At 63.9% G+C, this 27,264-nt stretch overlaps 6 protein-coding genes across 8 annotated transcripts; 4 read left to right on the top strand and 2 right to left on the bottom strand.

Annotated features, from left to right (window-relative positions):
* Positions 1–47: 47 nt before the first annotated feature.
* Positions 48–6,788, bottom strand: CHLRE_06g305650v5 (uncharacterized protein). Its single transcript, XM_001691334.2, has 14 exons — positions 5,841–6,788; positions 5,543–5,605; positions 5,105–5,237; positions 4,731–4,779; positions 4,332–4,494; positions 4,074–4,161; positions 3,838–3,882; positions 3,383–3,459; positions 3,142–3,215; positions 2,757–2,850; positions 2,377–2,487; positions 1,975–2,198; positions 1,459–1,523; positions 48–1,256 (listed from the first exon to the last, which is right to left on the bottom strand). The coding sequence occupies exons 1-14, from the start codon at positions 6,519–6,521 to the stop codon at positions 823–825; spliced, it is 2,301 nt and encodes a 766-aa protein (XP_001691386.2). The 5' UTR covers positions 6,522–6,788; the 3' UTR covers positions 48–822.
* Positions 6,789–6,879: 91 nt separating this feature from the next.
* Positions 6,880–10,606, top strand: CHLRE_06g305600v5 (uncharacterized protein). Its single transcript, XM_043063695.1, has 7 exons — positions 6,880–7,031; positions 7,621–7,865; positions 8,172–8,365; positions 8,527–8,657; positions 8,819–8,894; positions 9,042–9,273; positions 9,498–10,606. Exons 1-7 carry the CDS (start codon positions 6,933–6,935, stop codon positions 9,661–9,663), a joined length of 1,143 nt encoding a protein of 380 aa, XP_042924401.1. The 5' UTR covers positions 6,880–6,932; the 3' UTR covers positions 9,664–10,606.
* Positions 10,607–10,659: 53 nt separating this feature from the next.
* Positions 10,660–13,441, top strand: CHLRE_06g305550v5 (uncharacterized protein). The gene is made up of 5 exons (XM_043063694.1): positions 10,660–10,947; positions 11,191–11,254; positions 11,370–11,809; positions 12,017–12,124; positions 12,452–13,441. The coding sequence occupies exons 1-5, from the start codon at positions 10,896–10,898 to the stop codon at positions 12,556–12,558; spliced, it is 771 nt and encodes a 256-aa protein (XP_042924400.1). The 5' UTR covers positions 10,660–10,895; the 3' UTR covers positions 12,559–13,441.
* A 58-nt stretch (positions 13,442–13,499) lies between these two features.
* On the top strand, positions 13,500–18,465 carry CHLRE_06g305516v5 (uncharacterized protein). Of its 2 annotated transcripts, XM_043063692.1 has the most exons (5): positions 13,500–13,753; positions 15,395–15,442; positions 16,140–16,185; positions 16,729–16,814; positions 17,102–18,465. In XM_043063692.1, the coding sequence occupies exons 3-5, from the start codon at positions 16,167–16,169 to the stop codon at positions 17,519–17,521; spliced, it is 525 nt and encodes a 174-aa protein (XP_042924399.1). In that variant the 5' UTR covers positions 13,500–13,753; positions 15,395–15,442; positions 16,140–16,166; the 3' UTR covers positions 17,522–18,465. The 2 variants fall into 2 exon arrangements, with proteins under 2 accessions (XP_042924399.1, XP_042924398.1); XM_043063693.1 differs by lacking the exons at positions 13,500–13,753; positions 15,395–15,442; positions 16,140–16,185 and having other exon boundaries at positions 16,670–16,814.
* A 42-nt stretch (positions 18,466–18,507) lies between these two features.
* Positions 18,508–21,419, bottom strand: CHLRE_06g305500v5 (uncharacterized protein). 2 transcript variants are annotated; one of them, XM_001691335.2, is made up of 6 exons: positions 21,312–21,419; positions 21,086–21,119; positions 20,787–20,993; positions 20,243–20,330; positions 19,944–20,045; positions 18,508–19,652 (listed from the first exon to the last, which is right to left on the bottom strand). In XM_001691335.2, the coding sequence occupies exons 1-6, from the start codon at positions 21,329–21,331 to the stop codon at positions 19,432–19,434; spliced, it is 672 nt and encodes a 223-aa protein (XP_001691387.1). In that variant the 5' UTR covers positions 21,332–21,419; the 3' UTR covers positions 18,508–19,431. The 2 variants fall into 2 exon arrangements, with proteins under 2 accessions (XP_001691387.1, XP_042924397.1); XM_043063691.1 differs by lacking the exon at positions 21,086–21,119.
* Positions 21,420–21,519: 100 nt separating this feature from the next.
* On the top strand, positions 21,520–27,225 carry CHLRE_06g305450v5 (uncharacterized protein). The gene is made up of 5 exons (XM_043063690.1): positions 21,520–22,434; positions 22,694–22,820; positions 23,050–23,209; positions 23,352–23,481; positions 24,472–27,225. The coding sequence occupies exons 1-5, from the start codon at positions 21,766–21,768 to the stop codon at positions 26,671–26,673; spliced, it is 3,288 nt and encodes a 1,095-aa protein (XP_042924396.1). The 5' UTR covers positions 21,520–21,765; the 3' UTR covers positions 26,674–27,225.
* Positions 27,226–27,264: the final 39 nt, after the last annotated feature.

Genomic DNA, 27,264 nt, shown 5'->3' with positions numbered 1-27,264 from the left:
AGATGAAACAAAAGTGAGAAAGCAGGGAGACGGGCCGTTTGACGATTCATGCACTCGACTAAGACACGTCTCCACAGCACCCGTACCGCCGCATCCCGCACATTGCCACCCATCCGCAAGTGTTTTTGGAACGGATCCTCCATTATGCCTCCAGCACGGGGCTTCACCAACCTGCCTTAACACTGTCCCGTACTCTTATCGCACCTCCAACCCTGCCTCCAGCAACTCTCTTCGGCCTGCTGCGGCCGTGCTCAACGTTCGTCACCGTTCCCCACACTTCGATGACGGCCTACGACCGCTAGCTACGGCCACCGCCTCCTCCGTCGCCGCGCTGTGCCTCCCCCTTCCCTGCACTGGGAGGACCAGGAGGAGGTCGGTCCCTGCCTGCCGAGCACCGCCACTAAATGTCCTTGCCATGTTCCCCGCACTCCAACAACGCGCTACGGCCATCGGGTGTTCATGCATGTGTGGAACCAAGTGATGCGTGTTCCTAACGAACCCGGGGGAAAGCAGACATAGCCCAAGCGGCCAAGCCCAACACTCATTGCCCCTGTGTCTGCCAAGCCCGCGGCTACGACTACCTACCGTACTACGATTTCCGCATTGTTTGCTACCTGCTGGGATCTGGGAATCAGCTGCACCCTGCGGGACTTCACCAATCTGCCTTAACACTGTCCCATCGCACACCGTAGTACGACTTCCGCATGGCTACATTCCCTCCGTTACGGCTTCCTCCGCCTCTCAACCCCAGTTAGTTACCCCACCCAAGGGCGCCCGCAATGGCCCGTATGGAAGCTCCTGCTCAGCACTCCAGTGATGACATCACACGTTATCGGCGTGGTTGTAGTCGTATCGGTGCATGAGCGCCTCGAGCTTCACCGTCACAGCCGCCACAGCCGCCGCCAGCGCCGCCACCAGCGCCAGCACACCCACCTCGCCGCACGCAAACGCCTGCGCCGCCGCCGCGATCGCGCCCCACAAGCCACCGCTGCTGCCAACAGCCGCCGCAGCCCCCGCCGCAGTCGCGCCTGCTGCAGCAGCAGCGGCTGCAGCCGCAGACGCCGCCGCGGCGGCGCGCGCCGCCGCCGTGACGGTGGCCGCCAGGATGGCGGCGGCGGCGGCGGCGACGGCGACGGTGCGCACCAGGCGCATTCGCTCCAGGGCCGCCAGGCACACGGTGCACTTGGAGGTGTGGGTGTGCCACGTGTCGAACAGCTTGGCCGGGTCGCGCTCGCGGGGGCCCAGCGGCGGCGTGCCTGCGCGGGCGCACATACACACACGGACACACACATGTCACCGGGTGAGGTCAAAGGTCGGGGTGAGTGGTGGCGAGAGAGTCGCGTGAGGAAATCCAGTGTTTGCGCGGTGGTGGTCACAACTTCGGATGAGGATGAAACGCCGTCCCTAGCTAGTGATCACATGGACCATCCCAGGGATCCTTGTCCTCAGGGCTCTCACCCGGAGCCCACGGGACGTCGCCATCACTGAAGGTGGCCAGCCAGTGGCGCCAAGCCGTCACGCCGCTGCGGGCAGGCGGCGGGCGGGCGAGCAGGCAGGCAGGCAGGCGGTCAGGTCACACGGCAGGTGGGTGCAGGAAAGTATGCCTAAGGTAATACAGCCAGCGTCGCCCCGCATCGCGTACACAGTCCTGCGTGTTTCCTTCCCGTGTGCTCCATTGCACCACGCACGCAGTGGCAATGGTCGCAAGCGTGCAAGACCTGGTACTGGTCGGCTGGGTCGAGACCACCGCCACACAGTGAATCACACGGTACCAAACGTTTGGAATCGCTGTGCACGTGCGCACTGTACATATCCAAATCCACAATTTCACTGTGCACACGACATGGAGTGGGATGGGGCAGGATGCACCCCAGTCCCGTATGCCCTCGTGCGCTGCTGCCCCCATGCTCCCCATAAAACAGAAATAGCCACTGTGTCATCCACTTGTCGGACACTGTGTCACGCTCCACTCACGTGTCCACGGAGGTCGGCATGTAGTACTTGGGCGGCGGCAGCATCCGGCCGTCACCGCCCGCACCGGCAGTAGCGGCAGCGGCAGTAGCACCCTGCTGGCCGCCCTGCTGCTGCTGCCCGGCGCTGCTGCTGCCGGCTGCTGCCGCTGCCGCCGCCGCCCGCTGCAGCCGCTCCGCCTGGTCTCGCGCCACGGTTCGCTCCTGGTGGTGCAGGAACACCATATCCTGTGCGGGGTGATGAGGGGTTGGGGTGGGGGTGGGGAGGTATTGGGGGTGATGGCAGCAGTTGTGATGAAGCTGAGGCTGGTGCTGAAGCTGAAACCAGGTCCCCCCCCGTTGGCCTTGCCATCCACAGCTAGACACACCCCTGCTCCGCCCGCCACGCCGCGGGTGCCCCATCCACCTGGTGCAGGAACAGCGCCCCAGCCAGGTGCGCCAGCCAGCGCGGCAGCGGCAGGCCGAAGAAGGCGATGCCAGAGCCCTTGGCGCTGCTGTCCGGGGCCTTCTTGAGCAGCTGCGAGCAGTGCGCGTGTGTGCGCGTGTGTGTAGCCGTGAGCCGGGGGCAGGAGCAGGCAAAGGTGGAGGAGGAAGATGATGATGAGGAGACTGCGGGCTTTGAAGGGGTGGCAACCAAGGCCCCTTACCTCTACAAACATGACCACACCTCTACAAACATGGCCACCAGACATGCATGTATGTTATACACACCCAAACCCACATCCACCCATACACACACATGCATCCTTGTGTTTCTAACACACGCATGCCAAGCAATCTCCATACCTGCATGCCCACGTGGCGCGTCCAGCCCGGCACCGTGGGTGTGCTGTACAGCGCCAGAATGGTGGTGCCGCCGTTGTGGTGGTTCTGCTGGATGCTGGAGGGCGAGAGCGGTGTGTGAGAGCGGCAGGGCCGGGCGAGCGAGTGGTGGCGGTGGTGGTGTCAGTGGGTGCAAATACGCCAGAGTTGACACGAAAAGTGGTGTGTGTGTGGCGGGAATTTGCGTTGAGAGGCATGACAGGCTCTGCCAGTGCTGGTGTCATGGCCACTGAGCGCTGGGGCCATGCCTTAACGGTGCGACTGCGTGTGCGCCACTGCCCCCGTTGTCAAGGACAGAATCATTGCGCATTGCGTGATCACGTGATCACATGATCGCATCATCGCTCACCGCACGTGGCTGGGCGGGTAGAAGCCGGTGGACGAGGTCTGCACGTCGGAACGCCAGGATTTGGGGATGCTCACCTGCGCGGCATGAGCGTATGGCACATGGGGGCGAGGGCGCGGGGACAAGGGCATGGCCGCCAGGCGTGGAGGCAAGGGAGCCCAGCGAGCAGGCAGGGCGAATGAAGCAAAGTGATTACCGTATCATCAGGAGCAGGGACAAATTTCAGATCCAGACCGCCGCCCACCTCGAATCCGCCGTCCTTGGTCACGGGCCTGCTGAGCTCCATGCTGAAGGACTTCTTGAGGTCGCGGTAGCGGTCGCCTGTGTGTGTGTGTGTGTGTGTGTTAAAGAGCACAAGGAGAACGTTGCGCAAAGACAGTGTATGCGATGCAGCAAAGTGTGTGTGTGTGTGTGTGTGTGTGTGGGGGGGGGGGGGTTACATGCATTACGAAGTGAAGTCGTAGCCAGGTACAAACGTACACGTAGTCGTCGTGGGAGGCGGATGGTGTGGGGGGGGGGGATGGTGTGCGGGGGGGATGGTGTGTGTGTGGGGGGGGGGGGATTGCGTAAATGCATACCGTACATGCATGCAAGATGCCGCACGGCAAGGACACACGGTGGACTGTGTGTACAAGACACGTGTGTGGCGCAGGTTGTGCAGCTCCGCGGCGGCAGGGCGACACACGGCTCATGGCTCACCTGCGACCTTGTGGTGGCTGACGGGCACGTGCGCCGGGTCCACCACTGCGCAGGGGAAGGCCACGTGCGACATGGGGAGGGGGGTAGCCGTTCATGTGGAGAACGGAGTGATCGCATGACACGGGGGGGGGGCGCATGGGCGATGGGGTTTGCTCTGACACGGCCCAGCCCGCAGTCCCAGCCCGCAGTCCCTCCGGCCCCAAGCCCTCCACCCACCGCCCCAGCGGCAGCCGCACCGTTCTCAATGAAGTACACGTGGCCGTACGGCAGGTCACGGAAGGACCAGCCAGGGGCGTCCACGCCCGGGGCGCCCGTGCCGTCCTCCTGCGGGGCCGGGCCGGGCCGGGCGGCGTGATAGCGTGTCAGCGTGTCAGTGGGGAGGGAGCCAGAGGGGTTGCAAGCGGAAGGGGCTACCGTACATGTCCCCGAGCCTAACAAACCGTGCGTATTGCTCACTCTTTTCAGCATGCATGCATCTCGCACCCGCCTCCCACCTGGATCTCCGGCGGCAGCACGGGTTGCTTGGCCGCGCTCTCGGCCTCCGCCCCGGGGCCACTCGAGCCCCACACCCACAGCAGGCCGCCCAGGTGGCGGGTGGGGTGCGCGGTGGCGCAGGCGCGGCGGCTGGCGGTCGCCTTGGCGTGTGCCGCCTCGTCCCTGTGTACGTGTCAGGAGGGCGCCAAGAACGAGGGTGCGTGTGCGTGTGTTGATACGGCATTAGGGAGCACTTAGCAAGGAAGAGGAAAACGCCTGGCAGATGTACTGCTGACCACATCGTGGCGTCGGTGGGTGCGGGGCATCAAGCAAGCTTGACACGCCTGGTGCGGCGGTCGCGCCGCGTGCCGCGGAGTGTTTCAACACATTGTCTGAGCATGTGTCAGCATGCCACTCACGTGAAGTTGGGGATGGTGGTGCAGCCGCCGCTGCCATTGAAGCGCCAGCCTGCAGCCGCCACCGCACGTACACGCACATACGCATGACGGCGTGGGCGACATGGCGTGCGCAGGTGTGTCAGGAAACACAGAGACAGGGGAAACGCAGACCGTGCAAGTGTGTGTGCCCGCAGTGGGCGACCCGTGTCATGCTGCCACAGATCCCATCACACACACTGACGAGACACTACGCCCTACATATGCACACGCAAAGTTCGCTCTCGGGCTTGTCAACACGCGTTTCCTTCTGCTCTCTGCGACTCTTCTCAACACACAACCTTCAAACTCTATATGTTCTCTCTCTCTGCAAATGCGCCCGCCGCGCCGCACCGCACCGTGGTATGCGCACAGCAGGGTGCCGTCGGCCTCGATGCGCCCCTCGCTCAGCGGCGCCAGGCGGTGCGGGCAGGCGTCACGGAAGGCCCGCCACGTGCCGCCGCCGTCACGCCACAGCACCAGCTCCTGACCCTGCGGGTTGAGCAAATGTGTGTGTGTGTGTATGTGTGTGTGTGTGTGTGTGTCAAAGAGCACAAGGAAAACGTTGCGCAAAGACAGTGTGTGTGTGTGTCCTGTGTAAGCGTGCGCGCACACGTGCGTCGCCTGTGTCCGTACCATTCCGTGCCGACCCCAACCTACCTCCGTGCCTCTCAGTGCGTAGTCCTGCTCCTCCCCAGTCACCCTCTCCACAAACTCCCCCGCGCCTCCCCGTGGGCCCCACGGTGTCCCCCCCTCCCTCTTAATCCCCCTCCCCACATCTCCCAGCACCTTCTCACCAGCAGTGTGAAGGGGTGGGGGCGGGCGGGGTCCATTGTGTCCAGAGGCGCCACCGGATACCACTGTGCGGGGGTGGTGCGAGGTGCGGAGGACGAGGAACGCATTGAACGAGCGCTGTGTTGCGCTGTGAAGATTAGTTTGGGGGGGGGCATAAAAGCACCCATCGAGCTCGCCTTGAGCAAAATCCACTTGACAGTGATGTCACCTTCCAGTCCATGTCGTGACTGCCTACCGGACTTCGCCGTCACAGCCAGCCACCCAGCCAACCCCCACCCAGCAACCCAGCCACCCCCACACCTGGCGGTACCAGTCAAACTTCTCCCCAGGCACCGCCTGCGGCTGCTCCGCTGCCTCGTCCCACGGCGCCAATGCAGCCGCACCTCCATCCTCAGTGCCGGCCGCCCCCGGCCGCGTCTCCGTCACCACCGATGCCGCCGCCACAACAAACGGCACCCGTCGCGGAGCGACCGGCCCCGCGGCGGCAACCCCGCATCCGTTCCCTCCACCACAGCAGCTGCTGGTGCCGCTGGCGATCACAGACTGCGACTTGGCGTGGGGCTGGGCAGCTGCAGCCGGCCCTGTTGCGGAGACACCGGCTCCGATGCTGTCGGCCGCCTCGAGCACGCGCACACCAGGCGGCAACGACCCGGCAAAGTCCTCTCCGTCGTCCTCCTCCTCCCGGGCAAACACACAGTCTAGCAGCGGCACGGTCGCAGCTGCTGACGTGGCAGCAGGCGCGGGTGCGGACAGAGTTGGCTGGGGGGCCCCGGGGGTGGTGCTGCTGGCGTGCGGAGGCGTGGCGGAGGCCGCGCGCTGCGGGTCTGGGTCTGCGGCTGCCGCCGAGGCCACGCAGGCGCCGCGCCTACGCAGCGTCCCGAATCGCTGGGATTGCAGTGCTACTGGTGCTGGATGGAGCACAGCTGGAGCACCGGCGATGGGAGCTTCCAACCGGAGGCGCCACTGCGAACCCAGGCGCATGAGGTGTGCGTTCGCCGTTGCGCTTGGTCGCTTGGCGCCCGCGAGCCCCGCTTTGGCGCCTAGGTAAGTCGCCATGATGCAGCCACGGCGGGCAGCCTCAAACAGGCGTCCGCCAGAGCAGCTTCAAGCACGCGAGTTTCGGCCCCGAGCGGTTGGCAAGTTTTCGCAAGGCACTTCTGGAGCTGTCACTCGGCCTTTTTCAACAGACAAGCACAGTCTCAGAATAACGGTAGAGCGTCGTCTTGCAGGTCTAAGAGCGAGCGATCGGCACGGCGGTGAAGTAACGGAGACTTTGGACCGCCACGTATGCGCTTGTACTGTTACTTATAACGTTACAAAATAATAATCAGACCTAAAATGACTGAAAACATAGCAATCCCCGCGACTATGCATGCCCTGACGTTCTGCAATATGGACATGACGCCAAAGCTTGAGCTAGACAGGCCGGTGCCTAAGCCAGGCCCAGGGGAGGTACTCATTAAGGTCTCTCGCGCTGGCGTTTGCAGCACGGTACGTGGTCGCTGGGTTTTACTTGCGCTACGCCATGCCTGGTGCAGGCTGGTGTGCGGGGGCCTATGGGAACCGTTCTGGCTCTAGGTCGTCTAGGATGCTCGCCAGGTACCGGCTGCTCGTAGATTACTACGTGCTGAGAACGAGTACGAGGCCCTGGAGAGTTTTGATCAGAGGGAAGGGGGAACAGCGGCACGGGCACGCGCTCCAGCCCCTCGCCCGCACCCCTCGCGCGCATGGTGGCATGTTCGGGGCCCCCCGCCGCCGCCCGCCTCGTGTGCTGCGAGACGGTGGTACATGGCCTGGAGACGGCCGCGACGCACAGATCTGCATGAGGGCTCAGGGGTTCAGCCCAGCGGGGAGGGGGGCCTCAGGGGATCGGCCCAACGGGGAGGAGGGACTGGGTGCACCGGCTGCACCGGGAGCCGCAATGCGGCAATCTAGGGAGCACGGGTACGGTGTGCTACCGAGTTTGGCCTGCAGGTTAGGGGTGGGGGTGCCCGCTTGCACACGTCTGCACACAAGCGCCTGCACGCCCAAAACCTACAGTGCAACTGTTCTCACCCTTACCAACGCGTCCCCTCCCCAGGACTTGGAAATTATTCGCGGTTACGTGCCCGGTTACAACGGCGTGCTGGGACACGAGTTCGTTGGGACGGTTGTGGCATATGGTCCGCCACCGCCCGCCGCCGCCGCCGGCTCGGGCGCTGACACGGGGAGCTGGCCTCCCCCGTCTACGCCGCTGGGCACGCGTGTGGTTGGCGAGATCAACTGCAACGACGCCCACTACACGTGCGCAGATGCCGTGTTTCAACGGAACCACGCGCCGGGCAGGTGCGTGCGCCGTCCGTGCGTCGTGTCGCGAGGGGGAGAGGGCACGGGCAGGGTGCACTTATCGTGCGGCTTTGACGGCGGATAGCGAGTGTCACCTGTTGCAGTATGCGGAATCCTCTTGCCTGCATGGCCCTGGCTGCTGTCCTTCGTTGGCCTTGCAGCCGAGCACCACCACCTTGCTTGCGGGCCCAATGCAAGCTCCATCTCAACGCCTTCCAGCTCCTCCTTACTACCCTGCTGAGTCCTGGCCCACGGTCCCGGCCCAATCCTCCTGACTCCACGCCTGCTAACCCGTTCCCGCCTCAGGTCCGTCCTGGGCATCATCGGCCGCGACGGCTGCCTGGCCCAATACACCGCGCTGCCGGCCCTCAACCTACACGTAGTGCCCCCGGGGCTGTCGGACGCGGAGGCGGTGTTTGCGGAGCCGCTGGCCGCCGCCTGCCGCATCCCGGAGCAGGGCCTGCCGCGGCAGCCGGGCTCAGACCGCGTCGCCGTGATCGGTGCGCAGGCAGGGGGCAGAGGCCGGGGGGTTGTGGGTGGGAAGGGTGTCGAGATGGGACGGTGCCGTAGGGCCGCAGCAGGGTCTTGGAAAGACCGGGTTGAGTACCACATGTGATGTGTGTGCACATGTCTGTGATGGCGAATTCACTTGATGGCGCAGGCGATGGCAAGCTGGGTCTGCTGACGGCGGCGGTGTTGTCGCGGCACCTGGCGGCGGCGGGCGGCCACCGGCTGACGCTGGTCGGGCGGCACGACGCCAAGATGGCGCTGGTACCCGGGGACCTGGACCGGGTGGGTGCAGGCCTGCAGGGGCTGGTGGTGCGTGCCTGTGTGTTTTTGCGTGTTGGATTGCCCGGCGGCCCCGCGGCCCCATGTGCACCGCGTCGTTGCCGACACGCTCTCAATGAAGCTGGTACACGGCTTCCACCCTGCACGGCCTTCATGTGGCGCAGGTGGTGTCGGAGGGCGACGGCTCCGCGGTGGCAGAGCGGCTGGGCGGCCAGTTTGATCTGGTGGTGGAGGCGTCAGGTGCGGGGGGCAGGCCTGGGGCGGTCAGAACCAATTTCAAGTAAAACAGGTTTGAGTCTGGAGCTTGGATTGTTCGGAGGCACTGTGGTCGGTCATTAGAGTTACAAGAGCCAAAACCCATGTGCTCTGCCTCCGCTGCCGTCGCAGGCTCTGCGCACGGCATTCGCACGGCACTGGCTCTGTGTCGGCCGCTGGGCACGGTCCTGCTCAAATCCACCGTCAGTACCCTCCAGCCGCCGGCTGCACCCGCGACCGCAACCACGGCAGGGTCCGAGCAGGGCCAGCAGCAGGGGCCGGCGGCGGCCACGGCGGCTGCCCCCACGTGGGCTGAGCTGGCAAACGACATTGTGGTGAATGAGAAGGTGCTGGTGGGCAGCAGGTGCGTGTCAGCGTGCGTGCGTGCGTGTGTGCGTGTGCGTCGGTGTCAGTTATCAGGAGCACGGGGCTTGACTGGAAGCGACGGGGGGAATGTTGCATCACGGCGATGCCGCGACGGGAAACCCCTCACGCTACGCTGTGCTGTCGTGTCTATTACCACTTCCACACTCATGCATACGGCATAATGTGTATGGCATGGCTTACGGCCCCGCTCCCGGCACACAGGTGCGGCCCCTTCGACGCGGCGCTGCAGCTGATGGCGGGCGACGAGGGCGTGCGGCGCCTGCTGCGGTCCATGGTGGCGGCGGAGCTGCAGCTGGCGGCGGCGGGCACGGCGGCCCTGGAGCGGGCGGCCAGCAAGGGAACTCTCAAGGTGCAGGTCGTCATGTGAGCACGTGTGTGTATGTGCGTGTGTTTGTGTGTGTGTGTGCGTACGTGTGTGTTAAGGAACGAAACGACAGCCCAGACGACGCTGGAGTCACTTACGTCATGGGAACACGTATGTGTGTACGTGTGTGTATGTGTGTGCTGGGAGGTCCAGATGGGTAGTCAGGGTTCACGCCCCAAATAAACAAGGCTGGCCGGGGGGCAGAGATGTGGCCGGACGGAGAGGACTGTCTCATGCTGGGCGGGTGGCAGTGATTACCAGTATTTGTGGTGGGTGGGATTCGGGTGGCTGTGCGGGGCTTCGGATGCGGCACTCTATTAGTGCGTGGAGGGCAGGTGTCGGGCTGCGTGTGGGGTGGAGGCGGAGAGGTGCCACTGACGCTGAGTGTCGGCTGCAGCAGTGTGGTGCCGGTGAAGAGTGGCCTGCGGCAGGAGGCAAAAGGCGGGGTTGGTAAGGAGTGAGGACTCACTGGGCTGCAGCATTGGCTGTGATTTGCTGTGATTGACGGCATTGCCAGCGTATGTGACATGTGCATGGTATCTGAACGCGTGTGGGTTGGCAGCCAACGCAGCTTGCTGGGTGTCCACGTGGAGTCGTGGATAGTCATCATCCCTGCGTGCCTGGGTGTAGCTGCCCTGATGTCCCCGTAGAGGAAGCAGATCTGGGGAGCTGGCTGGTGGGACCTGCCTCGACATACGTTAGAGCCTGCCTAGGGAGCGCGGGACTGCGCGGGTGCAGGGCAGTGCCAGGGCCCAAAGGGTGGGGCTGTCAAGTGCCGAGTGGTGTGGCGGCAACAGCTGCAGATGATACTTGAAGACAATCCGTTCGATTGGAGATATTTACACACTTGAACGCACTTGCATCTCAGTCTTGGGCTTGGGTCGGGCGGAACCCTACGGGTCCATGCACAAGCCTTGGCCGCGTGATGGTGTAATGCTTTACAAAAAGGGAGCTCGGGTACATACACACGTCAATCAACAGAGCTGCTGAGAGCTAACCATTTCCAAAACTCTCTTCACACCGAAATGGAGACCGCGCCGGGGCCGGGCCGAGCCGCGCCAACAATTAACGGAGAGCGGTCAGAACCACCAGGGTCGTCAGGACGAGCCCTTCAACCATTTCGATTGCTGTATCCAGTAGGCAGCAGAAAATGGAACTGTCGAGCGGTGCCCAATAAGCGCGGCGACCTCCTAGGAGCGTATCATGATGGGCAGACCATCTTGGCTGTGCCTGTGATGCACGCGGGGGCTAGCTGGCTGGCTGTCACGCTCCCGGACGGGCGGATAGGTGAGAGTGCGAGGTCATCACCTTGGGCGTGCTTTGACCCGCACTCGGGCTCGGGGACGCCGGTCCTTGGGGGTGGTCCAGTCCGTGCATGCCCGATCTGCATCATCCGCTGCACAAGGCCTCACGCCCACTCACGGGCGCTGCTGGCTAGGGCGGGTGTGCGCTACGACCACAGGGGTCTAACGGGCACCACAACCACAGCCGGACCCAGGGTTTGTGCGTGTGTGGGCGAGCTGCACGCAGGCTGGTGCAAGCAGTACGATGAGGCGCACATGGTGCAGCACCACAACACCAAGACCGGGTTCGGGTGAGGAATTCAGCATGTCTTGCCCGCACTTGCGCGTTGACCAAACCCATAGACGGCACATGGTGCTTGCTGCTCTTTCATTTTACAGACACTTTCCACTTTCATGTGTGTGCAGCTGGTACCGTGTGCTTTACTGCTCCCTGACGGACCAAAACACGTACGGCATGGGGCTGGAGACGCTCACGCCGGAGCTGCTGTCCGACCTGGCCGCAGCACCCCCGGGGCCGCCGCCCTCGCTCGGGGTGCCGCGGAGCGAGGGCGCCACGCCCGCCTGCACGCACACGCACCCCCACCCCCACTCACACGCACACGCCTCCTCGACCTCAACGGCAGCAGCAGCCGCGGTAGCGGCTGCGGGGGGTGGCGGCGGAAGTGGACATACGGCGGCGGGGGTTGGCACGGCGGGTGGTGTGGGGGCGGGCGGCTGCCAGCAGCAGCTGGCGTGCGGCCGCGACCGGTGTTCGTCGTGTTGGCTGCCACTGCGTCTGGGCTGCATGGCGTACGTGGGCAGCTGCGGACACAGCTTCCACTTCGAGTGCCTCAAGGGGCTGGGAGGTGAGCCGCTGGCGCCGCGCCGTCGTCCGGCGCTGGGTGGGGACTGGGAAGGCGGAGACCGAGAAGAGAGTGTCAGTTGGCTTTGCCAAAAGGTGCAGGGGCCATGGTGTGGGGCCGAGGAGGCGGCGTACACGGGACACGCGCGTGTCAGGACGTGCGTGTAGCGTGTCTTTATTACCAAGCTGTGTCGGCCGCGCACTGTCGCAGACGCCAACATCTGCACCACCTGTGGCGTTTGGTACGCGGTGGGGCAGTCGCCGCCGGACAGCTGCCCGGCGCCGTCGCCCACCTCAATCTTCCAGCACGTGCACCAGAGTGAGTGGCGGCTAGGGCTAAGCGTTGCTCCTTCACCATGCTCAGCAGCAGGGGGTATCTGTTCACGAGACACGGACGTAATTCAAGTAATCACCCCCCACTCGGCGGGGGAAGTGACTGGGACTGGGGGCTAGGAGTAGATGTTTGGGACTTTGGGTGTGCAATGTGGCTGGCATCCAGGCAACACACCGCGCGGCCAGGCAACTGGAGCTAGCCCTGCCGCACCAGCTTGAGCACGTACCGCGCTTACCTCCTGCTACGCACCACCGACTTGCGACTTTGCTTGCGCCCGCAACCTCCCGCCTGCTTGCCCTGGGCCCTCCGCAGCGCTGTGGTTCGTGCCGCCCTTCTACCGCTACATCCTCATCTACGCCGTCATGCTGCTGGCTTCGCCCTTCATCATCCTGGCCTCTTGGATGGGGCTCCTGCAGTGAGCGGCGGATACGGGCGGAAGGAGCCCACGCAACGGGCACTCGTGGTCGCCGAGCTGTGAGCAGCGAGAACGGTAGCCGGCGTGCGTGTCTGTGCAGATGCAAAAGCAGCTAGCGGCAGGGCAAAGATGTTGCAGCACGGAAGCGGGTGCGGCGCTGAGCCGAGGAGGTGCTGAGGCTAAATCGTGTGAGTGGGCCGCGCACGATGTGTCTGTCTGGATGAATGGGGATTACCGTACTGTGTGTTGCTGGTGTGACGCGTACATTGTCAAGCTATCCTGCTTTCCTGAACTGTGGGGGCTGGAGTGAAAGTTTGGCGAACTGAAGGCAAAGCATTGCAGTGACCTGCAGGAGAGTGACAGTAGCGGTCCGTTGGCAGCAGTCCAACCACAATGAAAGAACTGTATGTACAGAGTTTGCGGCCCGGTGGTGCGGTGTGGAGACATTCGGGCAGTGCCGCAGCGGTGTTGGCAGCGGGGCATGCGGAGGGATGGTGGGGAGGTGGAGTTGGCGGAACATTCTGCAGTTTGCCTCACTTGTCCTTTCGCACGCTCTCACTCGTTGGCTATAATTGTTATGATAGGAGTTGCGCTGGCGACGGGAGCATGCATCGGCCGCGAAGCATGGAGTGTATGTGCACTGTGCGCTGGCTGGAACGTCAATGCGGGGGTGGGTTCTGTGCGCGTTCGGTGGTACATGGGAGACAGGAGGGACATCCTGATTTGTTGGGTGGCAGGCTAGCGCTGTGTAAGGTAGCGGTATGGGTAGGCTGTGGCAGGACGCCACCAACATGCCCAAGCGGGGTCCAGAAGTGAGCCTCGGGCACGTGCTTACTTGACGATACGTACGGTAGCAGCGTCGAGTAAGACTGTAAGAGGCAGGCACATCACGAGCGCTACCGATGGCCCAAGCAAGAGCCCTTAACTCATTAAGTGCACGTTGTTGATTTGTGCTGTGCCGTGCCTCAGCCATAAACATGACCACAGAGTCATCAAACTACGCCGCCGAATCAGGGCCCAGCAGGGCCATCCGAGCGACCCCTGCCAGCAATCACGGAGTGGCCGACGCACGCGGCGGCGATGCGGTAGTGGTCAATGGCGTTTTGGCACCCCCAACCAACCCTAGCATGATCAACAGCTGTCACCAATCCGCATATACATAGTAGCCCAGGCCCGGGCCGTGCTGTCCAGCCGCTCAGGTGGGGTTCCAAATCCTGACCACGTACCAGCACCCGTCGCCATCCCCCAATGCGAGTTCGTTTGAGCATTTCGCCCCATGCATGCTTGGCTGGGATGGTCACATGCAGCGAGAGGAGCACGTACATACCGTACGCCGGTATCCTGCTGTCCTTGTGAGCCTCCGCTCTCTGCCTTCAAGCTACAGAGGCCACCGCACGTATTCTCTGCCGCCCTGTCCTCCAGCACCTAGCACCAACGGCTCGGTGGCACCGCCAACCACTATGCGGATGCCGCACCTGCAGCTGTGCGGCGTGTGCGCCGCGCCGCCCTCCGCCGCCCGCCACGCCCCCCTCCGCCAGAACACCGGCATCACGTCACGCCCAGGAAAGGCAGCGCCAGACGAGGGGGTGCCGCCGCCGAGGTACCACCGCTCCACACATCTCATCGACACGCCCATTGCGTCCCCAGCCCAGGGGACCAACCGCGCGCTCCTGCACTGCCGTTGCACATTGTTTGCCATCTGCTGGGGTCTGGGAATCAGCTGCACCCTATATATGGGACTTCACCAACCTGCCTTAACACTGTCCCATCGCACGCCCACTGCGTCCCCAGCCCGGCACACCTCGATCACCCAGACACAGCCCATTACGAAATTGGTCAGGATGGGCTTGCAGCGGCGGCCTGACAGCCGGGCCGCTTGCCAGCGCCACCACCGCCTCCGCAGTCATGGATCACGGCTTCAGCCCCAGCAGGATGCGGGCGGCGGGGCGGCGGGGCTCACGCAGACACCGGCGGCATCCGCGCACCATGTACTCAGGTAGGCCAAGTCGTCGCGTGCGTGCCGCCGCCTTCAGCAACTCGGGGAGTCGGGGTGCAGCCACCCCTCGCGCCAGCGGGTGCAGCACCGTCTCCTTGGTGCCAAGACCAGGAGACTAGCAGCGCGATGATGTGCTTCATTCGTCGTTCGCTGCAAAGCGTCGAGGCGTGTGCAACGCCTCCACCGCTCTATCTCAAGGCGCCGCGAAGCGCGGCAAGGCCATACCATGTTGCTCCCGCTGAGGATCGTGGCGGTGTCCCCGAAGGCAAACAGCAGGAGGTGCGTCAGGTATGGGGTCGGTGCGGGCGCGGGCGCGGGCGCGGGTGCCGGCTCGGGTGCGGGCGCCGGTGCAGGTAGTGCGGGCTCCCGCACCCGTGCCGACACGGCAAAGGCCGCCGCTTGCGCCCTGGGCGGAGGAGGAGGGGCCGCGGACCTTCCCCGTTTCCACAGCGCGCCTGCGCAGCGCTGTAACTAACCCAGAGGTGCAGCCCAGCACCCTGCGACAGAGAAGCGACTGCAGCGGCAAAGAAGGGTCGGAACGGCGAGCGCCAATCAGGGTCCCGCGGGCCATCGCGCAGGCCTAACGTTTCTCTCCAGCCCTGCCGGCGGCTCTGCTTCTTTCATTCACTCAAACCTCTAAGCACGTAAAGCACCCACCTCCAGCTTATTGCTGATTCGCAGTGTACATCCACCCACCTAACATTCACATTCAGACTCGCACTCTGTGCGCCCCAATATGGAAGGCGCCGCTCCGCGTCCGCCGCCTTCGGTGGGTCGGCACTGTAGCGGGAGGGAAGCAGGCGCCAGCCAGCGAGACTCTTGCAATTGCCGCTCTGATGTGCAGGCCGGCGCGACTCGAGCGAGGGGCGGCGACGGAGCGGGGCCGTCAAACGTGAGTGTCTCTGTTTGGGTTTTGGTCCGCCGGGGTACTACTAGCATCACGCTTGTCCCTCAGGTTTCCCGTCGGGCTCGGTGCACGCGCACCAACAATGGTGCACGTCACGGCCATGTTTTAACGTCCTAGACATCCAACGCACGCATCCTAGCGCGACTCAATCTGCCGAGCCATCTACGTTAGCACCTGCAACGGCCACGTCCCCCCATCAGTAGACAGGCGCAGGAGCGAAGAAATGTCCACAGCCGCCGCGCTATTCCGCACCACCTGTCCAGCACGCATGGCCCACAGCCACCAACACACATGCTTGCCGGCTCAGCAGCCGCCGCAGTACAGCCTGCATGGGGGCGGGGGGGGGGGGGAAGAGGCAGGGGGGCAGTTGTTGTTGTTGTTGTTGTGCCTGACCCAAACGAGGTGCCTGATGTCGGTTAGGTCATGGGCCCTGAAAGCTTTCTCATGTAAGCTTAGGCACATACAAGTACGGTACGTGGCTGACCTATCAGGAATTTGACCGGGCCGGGCCGGGGATGATGCAAGATGCGCGTGACGCTCCGACTTCCTGCTCCTAACTCCCAATCACGCACGCGCACCTGCCTGCTGACCGTGCAGCCCTTATCCCGGTTGACAGGTCTGCATCCTCTCCTGCAACCAACCTCGTTTGCGCGTTCAATTTCACTCCGCGTTCATTCCACAGGTTCCTCAGAGACATGCGCGGGGTGCAATGGCCAGTCCGCTAGGAGGTGGGTGCCAAGCGAGCAGTGGTGTCGGGCATCTGCAACGAAGTCTCGGGTTATCGGGAGGCTGGCTGTCATGCGGGGTATGCATCGGAGTGTTTTCACATTCTTGTGTACGGTTAGCCTTGGTGCGGGATGCACACGCACACGCTCCGAACGGCTGTACTGGTTACCACAAGGGCACCTGCCGCGCCTCAGCTACGCATGGAGGACCCGGTGCATGGCGACTTCGTCTTGCAGGAGCGGGACACGGTGCGCCGTGAGGGCAAGCTCTTTGATAGCGCGGAGCGGAAGGCCCTAATAGCGGAGCGGAAGGCCCTAGTAGCAGCGATGCAAGCCACCCAGCGGGTGGCTCAGCAGCGGAGGCAAGAAGAGCAGCAGGCAGTGCAGGACATCCAGGCGCTGCTGCCGCGCTGCCTGAGCTGCCTGCTGCTCTTCTTGCCTCCCTTGCTGGGCCACTTGCTGGGTGGCTTGCATCGCTGCTATTAGGGCCTTCCGCTCCGCGCGATCAAAGAGCTTGCCCTCACGGCGAACCGTGTCCCGAGGCAGAGCAGGCAGTGCAGAACATCCAGGCGCTACTGGACCGCGACTATAGGCAGGAGGAGATGGAGGGAGCGGATCCCGCAAGGGCACAGGTGAGCAACAGCTTGCACGGGTTGACTGCCGGGATGCATGGTTACGCGCCTTGTTCCTCAGCACCTTGGCTCTTTTTATTGTGATGAAAGTGTAATCGGTGCTGCAATGTTGCATTGAACTTGCTCTTATGTGTGCCTGTCCACCACGCATCTGCTGTATGTTACAGAGCAGCGGCGCGGGGCAAGGGCAGCCCGCCGCGGCCGGGCCGGCGCAGCCCGCCATAGTGGGGCCGGCACAGCCCGCCGCGGCGGAGCCGGCACAGCCCGCCACGGTCGGGTAAAGGCAGCCCGCCGTGGTGGAGTTGGGGCAGCCGGCCGCAGCCGGGCCGATGACGCAACCCGGCGCAGCAGCGTTGGAGCCCCCTGTCGCTGGAGGCACAAAGCCTGGAGCAGCACGGCCAGGGGGGCCGCTCGCAGCGGGCCAGGGTGGCGGTGTGGTGGCCGCGGCGGCGCAGCCAGGGGTGGAGGCGGCGCAGCAGCCGTCTGTGGAGGGGTGCCAGGGCGGCGTCTCAGCTGATGACGTGTCGGAGGGCCCGGCGTCCGTGCTGGCGCGCCTGCAGCAGCAGGACTCACACGCGTCAGACACATCAGACGCGGCGAAACCGCTGGCAGCCGGGATGGAGGTGGAGCAGGTGGGAGGCGGCGAGGCGGTTGCAGAGGTGGCGCCGGGTGCAGAGGAGGCGCCGGGTACGGAGGGCACTGTTTGAGGGTGGTGCCGACGGTGCATGAGCAGCGCCTGGATGGATGGATGGGCGGAAGCCGCTGCCATCCCGCCTGCGAATGCGGTTGATGCGGTTCAATGGGCCACTGCTCCCCAGTAGTCCCCGCGCATCAGACGCAGCAGTAAAGGGACGGGGTGTGCGCGGACGAGGTTGAGGAGGACCGCGTCCTGCCCGTGCTAGCTAGCAGCGTCGGACGGAAATCTCAGGGCTTGCAACTTCGGGGAGCGGCCAGAAGCGGGCCCCGATGTAGGCCCTCGGGCGAGAAAGATTGGGCGATCTCGGGGGTGCATTCTCGCCTCATGGGGCTGCGTACGGTCCCCGAATCTCGCCAACTACCCGTTTCTGGGGGGTTTTGGGGGGTGGAGCCCCCCCCTAACGCTATAAACAAGGCACTCGTGGGCCCCCGGATGCCGTGGGCGAGAACGTGGGTAGGGCCCTTCTCGCCTGCGGCGGCGGCCCACCTACCCCTGGAAGATGCAAGCCTGAACGGAATGGTTTTGAGTTCTGACACAGTTGGAGGATCAGCTGTGTGCACATTATTGCTAGCCGGTGAAGCGCGTGTGGATGCGTCATGAGGTGCCCAGCTGCGCAAGCTCTGGTCCGCTGAACGGCTGGCAAAAAGCAATTTGTGCGTGTGTGGCCAGACAGAAAGCGCAGTGAACTTTGGGATTGAGAAAGTGAGTTGCGATTTAGCGGAGATGTGTCGGCGTGTGTGGTCTCCCACGCCTGCAGAGGTTGAGGGTTGGTAGTGTTCCGTGTTGGAAGTATGGAAGACAGGTACACGAAGCATTAGCCGCAAGTACACCTGCGTGGCAGTGGGGGTGCGGAGGCTTATCACCAATTCACCATACGGTAGCACTACCGGGTGTTGAGCAGACGAAGCATACTTGCCAACCGTCCCCGGGTTGCATGACAAATTTCGAGTGGACGCAGGCCCGCTAACACATTGTTTGCGTGTCGGGACGCCGCGTTGGCGAGAGCCACGGATGGCCCTTTTACACCATGGGGGCATGTCGCACCCCTGGAGGACACTGTTGCTCCCCACGGTTGATGTACTGTCTTGTGCCAATCCACCGCCCAGGGGCAGGAAGAACTGTCTAAGCTGCGAGACGTGCAGCAGCAGCCCCTTCACCGACAAACCCCTTCAACGCTTGGTTATCCGTACTGCCGCCTATTCTGCTGAGTTCCCCAACTTACCGACGCCAGGGCGACACATCGCAGCTAAGCAAGACTTCGGTATCAAGTTTCTCCCCCTGCCAGCCTCAGTACCTCAGCCTCCACAGCTATCCAGCCCGTTATCAGGACTACCGGAGGAGCGCACGGCACAGCGCTAAGGAGCGTCATCATGCGTACTATCGACAATGCTTTTGAAGACAACAATGCGAAACCGAGAAAGCAAGTACTTAGTGTACCCCATCGACATCAGACGCTTCTAGGGCAGCCCCGTTACTCCCCAAGTTCGGCGGTGGGCTATTCACACGATTAGTTCAATGCAAACAAGGAGGTGGCTGCCTTAGGGAGGCAGGAAATGGGCTGAGCCCTCCCCTCCCGGGTCCCGGGTATCAACCCAGCCACCTTAACGCGGGCGCCTAACAACGCGTGCTATCCCTCTCCTCACTGCACCTCTAGACACCGCACAAGGCAAGAAAAAAGAGTTCAACGCAAAAAATGGGGGGTACGGCGTAGGTCACATCCCCGCTACTCTTGCGCGCTGACTTGCGCCCAACGCCGCACGCAGAAAGGTACTCAGAGTCAGAGCATTACGTTTACAACGGGCGGCGCCAAGAATACTCAACCAGCGCGACTCAACGGAGTTAGTCGAATCTGCCTTAGCCCCAGTAGTGCATGCGCAAACCCTAACAAACATCACGAAGTGCAGTGGTAGTAATCCGCCCTCATTCGTCCCCGGAGCCGCCCGCGGGACCCGCTGCCGCGCGCTTCCTCCCCGCCTGGCCCTGCTGTCCCTGGTCCTGCTGCGGCCGCTGCTGTGTCAGCGCGTGCAGCTCGACCTCCAGCTGCTCCACACTGCGCTGCCGGCAGTAGCCACCCACAGCCGCCAGAGCCGCGTCCTGGCGCTGCTGGCTGTAGGTGGCAGTAGCTTCGGGCACCAGCGTCACTGCAGGGCGAAACGCGAGAGTGGCTTAAATGGTTTCGTGAGGCAGGCAGTGTCGTAGCGGCATGAGCAAACAGCCAGCATTACTGGCACAGGTGGCCTCAAGCGCCAGCGGCAAAATCAAGAGGAGCGCCGGACCGCTCACTCCCCCCCCCGAGACCCCAAGCCCCAAAACCCTACCCTATCCAACTACAACCATGCAAAATTTCTGGCCCAGCACCGCCACGGACACCCCTTACACACACGCACACACGCAAACACGCTACACGCCGCACTACGGTCGTCCGTACCTACCCAGGTATCCCAGGTCGCAGGCATCCATCACCGCATGCGCCACACACTGGTCCGTCACGCAGCCCGCCAACACCAGCTGTCGTACTCCCATGGCGCGCAGAACTGGGGGTGGCATGGAGCACGAGAACAAGAAGCTGTGTGGGATGCATAGTGGGCAGGGTTGGAAGCAAGGTGGTGAGTACGAAGGAAGAAGACGCTGGGGGTGGTGTGAGGCGTGGTGTGGCGTAAGGTAGGTGTATGGCATGAGGCAGGGGTGTGGCAGGAGCGGCAACGCGCCGCCGCGCCAGGGTGGCACTCACTGTAGTCAATGTTTGTGGAGTTGAACACGGAGCTGCTTGTCTTGGGCAGCACCACTTCGTCCGGGCCGGGCGTCAGCTGCTCGATCATCTGCGGTGGCGGCAAGCAATCGAGCGCGGCAAGTGGTGTGGAGGTGGGAGCACTGCACCACCGTGCGGTACTCTCCACACTTGTTTGTCAGGCAGCTGGGCGAGGCCTACATGGGGTTGGCACCTCGCATGGGAGGCAACTCCTTCCAAATGAGGCCCACACGACCCCGCCACATCCGCACTGCCTGTTTGCGGCTAGATGCTCGGGACCACCCAAAGCATTCGGCCGGTACCACAGTCTGGAATGGCGAACGCTACGGTCAGGGTCGGGGGACATGCCACGCAGTCTCACGCGCTCTCAGGAGTTCGCCACCCTGTGTCCCGTTCCAAACACCATGGCACACCACATCCCCTTCCTCCTCTTCCTTCTCCCTTCCCTCCGTCCGCACCCTAACTCCGCACCCACACGCAGCATGCTGACACACATACGCACGCCTGCCCCCAGACCCGCACGCACCTGCGCATCCCAGCTGCCGGGCGGCACGTGGAAGCCGCTGATGACGTAATCCAGGCCGCGGTCCCGCCCGTTGGCCGTGAGCGACTGGATGACTGTGTACATGACCTCCACGCCCGCGGCCCGGCAGGCCGCCCGCAGGCGTGTCCAGGCGGGGACGCACGTGGCTTCCAGCCGGGAGAAGAAGTACGACACGCCCGGACCCTCTGCCTGTAGTGGCGTGTGTGGTACAGGGACGTGGAGGAGCCGAGGGGGCAGGGTGTGTGCTTGCGCGTGCAAGGAGTGCGTGGATGTGGGCGCACCGTTCTGCCATCCTGCTTGTAGATGGCGCCGTCTCTATGGCAGTTGTAGTTTTGCACGTCGGTTGAAGTGAGAGGGCGCCAGCAAGGCACGCACGGGACAGTGGTGACCGTGCATTCGTTTTGGGAATAGGCGGGTCTTCCGACTCCGCGGGGGTCGGAATCCTTTCCCATTCCTCCCCGGGGCACAACGAGCTTTTTTGGAGGCCCCGACACGCCCCAACCTCACCTATGAACAGCACTGCGCATTTTGAGGCATCCCGAATCGGTTCCTGGCGCAGGGCTGGCTGCGGCTGATAGTACGCCATGACAAGTGTGCAATTCGGGAGCCTTTAGCTAGGTATGTCCCTCAATGCTGTGCAACATTCCTATGTATAATCTATTATCTGTGTATGAGCCACATCTGTATACAAACCAGGGCGAGAAGTCAATGCTGAATAACGTTCATAAGCAGGAAGCACCACGGCGCAACAGAACAAACTTTTGCAGTACTTACAATACATCTTCTACAGTTAGGCAAACTTATAAAGCTGAAAGGCCGTTACGGTTTTCCGGCTGCTGACCCAACTCATACCTCCCGAAATTGACAGCCCGGGGAGGCCAAATATCATGAAGCTAGGACGATAGTGCCGTGGTGCTGTGGTTCAGGCATACGGCTTTTTAGCGGCAAGGCAGTCGACACGATGACACGCCTTCAGGCCGAATGTTGCGCGAACGCGGGCGCCAGCGGACCTCTGACTCTGACCCTGACAGATGCGGCATTGACAAGGGGGCCGTGCTGGCGGCAAGCCGGGTGGAGCCGTGCGCCTGACAGCTCGGGTGGCATAGTGGCCTCCCTTCCGTGCAGCCGTCGGCTAGCGCGCCCAAACCCCGCGCTGTGGCCGCTGCTCTTTCTGCTGGCCTTCACCGCCAGCTTCACAACAGCGGAAGCCTTCACGCTGCAGAGTCTGAGCGTCACAGGAGCCCCCACCGCCATAGGCTGCGGGTTTTACACACTGAATTACGCACTCTGGTGCGACCCGCTGCCCGTCTACGCCTACGTTGCCTTCCAATCGGAGTGCACGCTGTGGCTTGCCACACGCCCCTCTCCCCCGCCCGCGTCGCCACCTCCCCCGCCCTCGCTCCCCTCCTCGCCCCTAGCCACGCCGCCGGCCACCTCGCCGCCGCCACCATCACCTCTGCCGCCAGCGCCCGCTGCCGCGGCCAATGCCAGCCTGCTAAGCCAATGGGTTTCCTCCGGATCCTTCTCCGGCAGCTTTCTTTACACGGGCGAGCTCATAACGGCGGAGTGCCCGCCCGCGCGTCCCTATGCTGCCGTGATGAGCTGCATCAACAAAACCACCTGCAGTCAGGTGAGGGGCGATTGAGGGTGGTCGAGAGGGGATGGGGTGATTCATTCTGGAACTACAAGGACGCCGTGGGGCAGCTGGCAGGGTCTGCTGCTGGCGGAGGCTGCGGTGAGGAGGGTGCTGGACACGCGGCATAGAAGGGGCGGGATGGATGACATGCCTCTGACGCGTTTGCGGGAGCCTTCTTGCTGTCAAAGCTGACTGCGGCGTCTCACTTGCCATGACGTGTCTCCATGTACCGCATGTTTTGAATGGTTTGCAGGACTGGCGGGGCGCGGAGACCAACAGCAAGGAGCTGTGTCTGGTGCTGATCGCCTCGGTGTACGGCAGCTACGGCGCGCCGCGGCAGCCCTGGGGCAACTCCACGCTGTGCGATGTGCGCATCACCGGTGCGTGGCTGGCCGCCATGACTGACTGACACGCATATGTACACGTGTGTAGCATGCATGGGATGGCACGCGCGTGTTTCGGTTCCCTTCACACGTGCACACACATATATGGGGCTCTACAACTGCGGTGCTCATTACCGTATATATGCTGTGCTGTAATCGCTACCGGTATGTGGCGGCACCCGTGTTCCAATCACATCCCGTCGGTGTGCCGCTGCCCTCCCGCCAGGCCGCCTGGAGCCATACGTGCCGCCGCCCGCCGCGCCCGCCAGCAACAGCACCGAGCTGCTGTGGTGGCAGATCCTGCTGATGGTGGTGGCGGGCGTGGTGGCTCTGGCCATCTGCGCCGGCTGCCTCATGCTGAGCTGGTGGTGGTGCTGCCGCAGCGGGTGAGGAGGAAAGGAGGCAGTGACGTATACGTGTGTGTGGATGGTGGAGAGGGGCGCACGTAGCATGTGTCAGACCGAGGGGATCGGGTGTGCTGATAACCCGGTTTCTTAACTGGTCCATTGCTCCGCTCCGTGCTCACAGCGGCCGCGGCCATGCCGCAGTGGCGCCGCGCGGGGACTCCGCCGCCGCCCACATGGCCCAGGCGCTGCCCAAGGAGCTGGCCATGGTGCCGCCCGCCATGTTGCTGAAAGCCTACTCCACCCGCCTCACGGTGTGTGTGTGTGTGTGTGTGTGTGTGTGTGTGTGTGTGTGTTAAACAAAGAATCAAACGGAACAAAATTCCGCCATACACGCGCGCGCAGTTACCAACAAATACCGACGCCGGTTACCGAGCTCCGCGTTTTGTCGATGTTGCCCCAGTTGTCACCTTGAGTATACTCACCCGCATATGTTGCCTGGAACCCCCTACCCGGGCGTTTGGCATTCAGCCTCGTCTCCGAGGTGCGCCCGCATGCGCTGCCATGCTCCGCGTCGGCGACGCGCTACAACGTTTACCGGGCACGCCTAATCCCCGGTGTCTCGTCCATGGTCCATTGCCAGTCTTACCTATAAGCGAGAGAGAGAAGTAAAAGCATAGGGCGGCAGCACAGAAGTGTCACGGGCATGCAAAATGGCAACGGTGAAGAGGGCGGCGTGCAACAGGCATGCTACCTAGCGACCTAACACGCATCCCACTAACTATACGAATGTCCGGAAAAAGGGGGCGAGTCAGAGGCAACGAAGAGACAAATATCGCTAGGCCGCATGGGCGTCCGTGGCGGGCGGCGGTTATGGAGACGCTGATCGCGCACGATGAGGCACGAAGCCGAAACCCCATGTGCATGTGTGTGTGTGTGTGTGTGTGTGTGTGTGTGTGTGTGTGTGTGTGTGTGTGTGTGTGTGTGTGTGTGTGTGTGTTTGTGTGTTAGAGAGCACACGGGAAGAACACGCAGGACTGTGTGTATGTGTGCTTAAAAACAAATCGAAAACTCGCCCAGATGTATGCGTATGTGTGTGTGTGTGTGTATTCATGCTACATGGCGGCACACAGCGCGGCACACAGCGCGGCGCTTGAATTTTGCGTATGTGTCTGCCAGCCCCGCAGAACGCGTGTTGTGCCGCGCGCTGGCAGCCCGGCATTGCACCAGCTGGCCTCAATGCTGCTGCTACTGCTGCTGTAGTTCCAACGCGGCTGTGCCGTATCTGCTTCTGCCCCCTGCAGGACAACAAATGGGATAACCCCGACATGTACGCCCCCAATGACAAGGAGCAGGCAGCGCCCATACCCGGCACAGTGCCGCAGCCCATGCAAGCCCCCATGCCGCCGCAACAGGCCAATCTAGCGGGCATGGCTGTGGCTGCAGCCGGCGTAGGCGCGGCTACGGGCGCCGCAGCTGCAGCGGCAGCGGGCGCAGTAGCGGCGCACAACTCGCACCCGCCGCCATCAGACGTGAACCACGCGCCTTCCATGCGTGCCGGCGCACCGCATTTGGAGCCCCTGTCTCACCCGTCCATGCCGCCAGCGGCGCCGCCGGCGGCGCACTTGCAGCAAGCTCCTGCTGGTGTTGGGCTGGAGATGGCGCGCACGGTGTCCTCACGCCCGCCGCCCATACGCACGAGTCCTTCCTTCGGTCCCGCCCCGGGTCAGGGCGGCCCACTGGGACCCGGCCAGACGCCCGGAGGGCACCTCGGTGCACTGCCGCCCATGGCGCCGGGAGTGACACCGCATGGGCTAGACGGGGCACCAGGCGGCTATCCAGGCGCACAGGCCACGCCGCCAGCAGCGGCTGCGGCGCCGCCGCCTCCGCCTCCGCCTCCGCCGCCACAACCAATGGATCCGCAGTACGAGACCGCATATCAGGTGTCCAGTGCCCCGCCGCCGGGTGCGGTGCTTGCGGCGGCTGGGGTCGCCGCGGCGGCAGCCGGCGCAGCGGCAGCCGCCGCCGCGGGGGGGCAGCACAATGACCCGCACAACCCGCAGACCTTCCCGCCGCAGCACCAGCAGCCGCCATTGCAGCAGTCACAGCCGCAGTCCTACCAGGCGCCAGGTCCTGCTGATACCTTCCCGCCACACGACCCCAACCACCCCTACCCGCCGCCTCCACCAGGCATGCAGCCCCAGTACGCGCCCCAGCTAGGACCTGACGGTCGACCGCTGCCGCCGCACCTGCAGCCGCCGCCGCCGCCGCCGCCACCAGGCATGGGGCCGCAGGGCCAGCTGCTGCCGCCAGCACAGGGTGCAGGACCGGAAGCGGGGGCAGCGGCGCCGCTACCTCAGAAGAAGAGCATGTTTTCGCGGTTCTTCAAGAAGGCCGCCCCTGCGCCTGCGCCGGAGGCAGCCGCAGCGGCAGCGCCACACCAGATGCCGCCCGGGCCGCCGCCGCCCGGGCCGAGCGGATATCCTCCCGGTGCCGGCAGCTATCCTGGTGCACCGGGTCCCGCGGCTGCGGGGGCAGCAGGCCCGTACGGCAACGACCGCCAGCACCCGCCGCCGCCGCCGCCGCCGCCACCTCCGCCCGGGCCGTATCCTTACCAACCACAGCCAGGGCAGCATGGTCAGCCGCAAGCGCCGCCCGGCTTTCCCGGCTCTGCACCGGCGCCCCACGGGGCACCACCGCCGCCGGCCTATGCGCAACAGCCGCCAGCAGCCGGAGCACCGCCACCTCCGGCTTCGGCTCTGCCGCCCCAGGCGCACGCGGCGCCGCCACCGCCGCCGCCGCTGGTGCTGGCGGCGCCTGGAGAGGAGCTCATGCAGCCTGTGAGGAGCGCAGCCCCTCCGCCAGCACCCGCATCTCCACCAGCACCCGCGTCAGCACACGCACCTCCGCCAGCATCCGCACCCGCGCCGGTACCGCTGGCTTATGTGCCACCACCTCAGGTGCCGCCGCCCCCACCTCCAGCTGTAGTGCATACACCAACGGTACACGCAGCGCCGCCGCCACCAGCACCGCCACCGGCACCACCGGCACACCAGCCGGCTTCTGTAATGGATGCGCCACCGCTTGCACCCAAACGCGGCGGTTTGGAGCTGCTTGGCGGCGGCGGCGGCGGTGGCGGCGCGGCGCCGCTGCCCCCGCCTGCAGGTGGCTTGCCGCCGCTGTCGCGGCCGCAGCTGGCGCCACTCGGAGCGCCAGCGGCGCCGCCGCCGCTTGCGCCAGCCGCGTTGCCTCCTACCGCTTTCGCGGCGCCGGCGCCACTGGCACCGCTGGCTGGGCCGCGCGTGTTTGCGCGCGCGGCGCCCAAGGACAGTGACGAGGACTCATTGCTAGGCTTCAGGCAAGACTTGAAGCAGGAGACCTCTGCAGCGGCGGCGCCGCTGCCGCCGCCGCAAGTGAGCAGGCCGCCGGCAGGTGGACGGGAGGACCTGGAGGACCTGGACGAGGATTTCGCGCCACCCCCGCCAAAGAAGGGCGGGTTCTTTTAGAGTACGGTATACGGTGAATGCCGGTATCCAACTGTGGCAATGGTTGCAAGAGGCTGCAGTGGCTGCGACGTCGGGCCCAGCGACGGTATGCATACGCAAAGCAGAGCGGAGGGAACAGGCAAGGCCATGTGGAGGAAGAGAGTGTTGTGCTCAAGTTGAGGCCGCCTAAAACCAGCCGTTATATGATTGGGGGGCTGTGGACGAGCGTCGCATTTGGTAGGCAGCATCGTTTGACCGCTGTGTGGCTGTGGTGGCTCCGTGGCTGTGCTTAGCCATTGCACTCAGCCCTCACCTGGCCTAGTGGTGCCTGTGACCACATCGTGTGAGGCTGCGACCACCTCCTTGCTTGGGCTCTTGCGGGGTCGGCTGTGCGTTGACGGCATGGCCGCGCCACGGTGTTACCTGTTTGGTTGCGCCGCAGTATGCGGAGACATGTGCTTTAGGACTGCTGTTGGTGTGCCAAGATGGAGGCCATGCATGCAGAAACGCTGACAGAGTCTGGGTTCTGTCACCACGTGTGGCCGTCGGCCAAAAGAGGCAGGGAAAAAGGTACATGGGCAGGACACGGGAGGGGGCACCTCGCGCTTATCA

Source organism: Chlamydomonas reinhardtii, chromosome 6 (assembly GCF_000002595.2).
Source record: "Chlamydomonas reinhardtii strain CC-503 cw92 mt+ chromosome 6, whole genome shotgun sequence".
Classification (NCBI taxonomy): domain Eukaryota; kingdom Viridiplantae; phylum Chlorophyta; class Chlorophyceae; order Chlamydomonadales; family Chlamydomonadaceae; genus Chlamydomonas; species Chlamydomonas reinhardtii.
This window is presented reverse-complemented; position numbering and strand designations above follow the sequence as displayed.

Coding starts and splice junctions, on each gene's coding strand:
- CHLRE_06g305650v5 (XM_001691334.2), bottom strand. CDS start 6,521: ATGCGCCTGGGTTCGCAGTGGCGCCTCCGGTTGGAAGCTCCCATCGCC. Junction 2,851..3,141: donor TACCCGCCCAGCCACGTGCG/GTGAGCGATGAT, acceptor CTCGCCCTCCAG/CATCCAGCAGAACCACCACA. Junction 1,257..1,458: donor CGACGTCCCGTGGGCTCCGG/GTGAGAGCCCTG, acceptor GCGCCCGCGCAG/GCACGCCGCCGCTGGGCCCC.
- CHLRE_06g305600v5 (XM_043063695.1), top strand. CDS start 6,933: ATGGACATGACGCCAAAGCTTGAGCTAGACAGGCCGGTGCCTAAGCCA. Junction 7,866..8,171: donor CGGAACCACGCGCCGGGCAG/GTGCGTGCGCCG, acceptor TTCCCGCCTCAG/GTCCGTCCTGGGCATCATCG. Junction 8,895..9,041: donor TCTGGTGGTGGAGGCGTCAG/GTGCGGGGGGCA, acceptor CTGCCGTCGCAG/GCTCTGCGCACGGCATTCGC.
- CHLRE_06g305550v5 (XM_043063694.1), top strand. CDS start 10,896: ATGCACGCGGGGGCTAGCTGGCTGGCTGTCACGCTCCCGGACGGGCGG. Junction 11,255..11,369: donor AACACCAAGACCGGGTTCGG/GTGAGGAATTCA, acceptor ATGTGTGTGCAG/CTGGTACCGTGTGCTTTACT. Junction 11,810..12,016: donor GTGCCTCAAGGGGCTGGGAG/GTGAGCCGCTGG, acceptor GCACTGTCGCAG/ACGCCAACATCTGCACCACC.
- CHLRE_06g305516v5 (XM_043063692.1), top strand. Junction 16,815..17,101: donor CGGATCCCGCAAGGGCACAG/GTGAGCAACAGC, acceptor GGGTAAAGGCAG/CCCGCCGTGGTGGAGTTGGG.
- CHLRE_06g305500v5 (XM_001691335.2), bottom strand. CDS start 21,331: ATGCGCAGTGCTGTTCATAG. Junction 21,120..21,311: donor ATGCGCAGTGCTGTTCATAG/GTGAGGTTGGGG, acceptor CAACTGCCATAG/AGACGGCGCCATCTACAAGC. Junction 20,331..20,786: donor CCGGCAGCTGGGATGCGCAG/GTGCGTGCGGGT, acceptor CCGCCACCGCAG/ATGATCGAGCAGCTGACGCC.
- CHLRE_06g305450v5 (XM_043063690.1), top strand. CDS start 21,766: ATGACACGCCTTCAGGCCGAATGTTGCGCGAACGCGGGCGCCAGCGGA. Junction 23,210..23,351: donor TGGTGGTGCTGCCGCAGCGG/GTGAGGAGGAAA, acceptor CCGTGCTCACAG/CGGCCGCGGCCATGCCGCAG. Junction 23,482..24,471: donor CCTACTCCACCCGCCTCACG/GTGTGTGTGTGT, acceptor TGCCCCCTGCAG/GACAACAAATGGGATAACCC.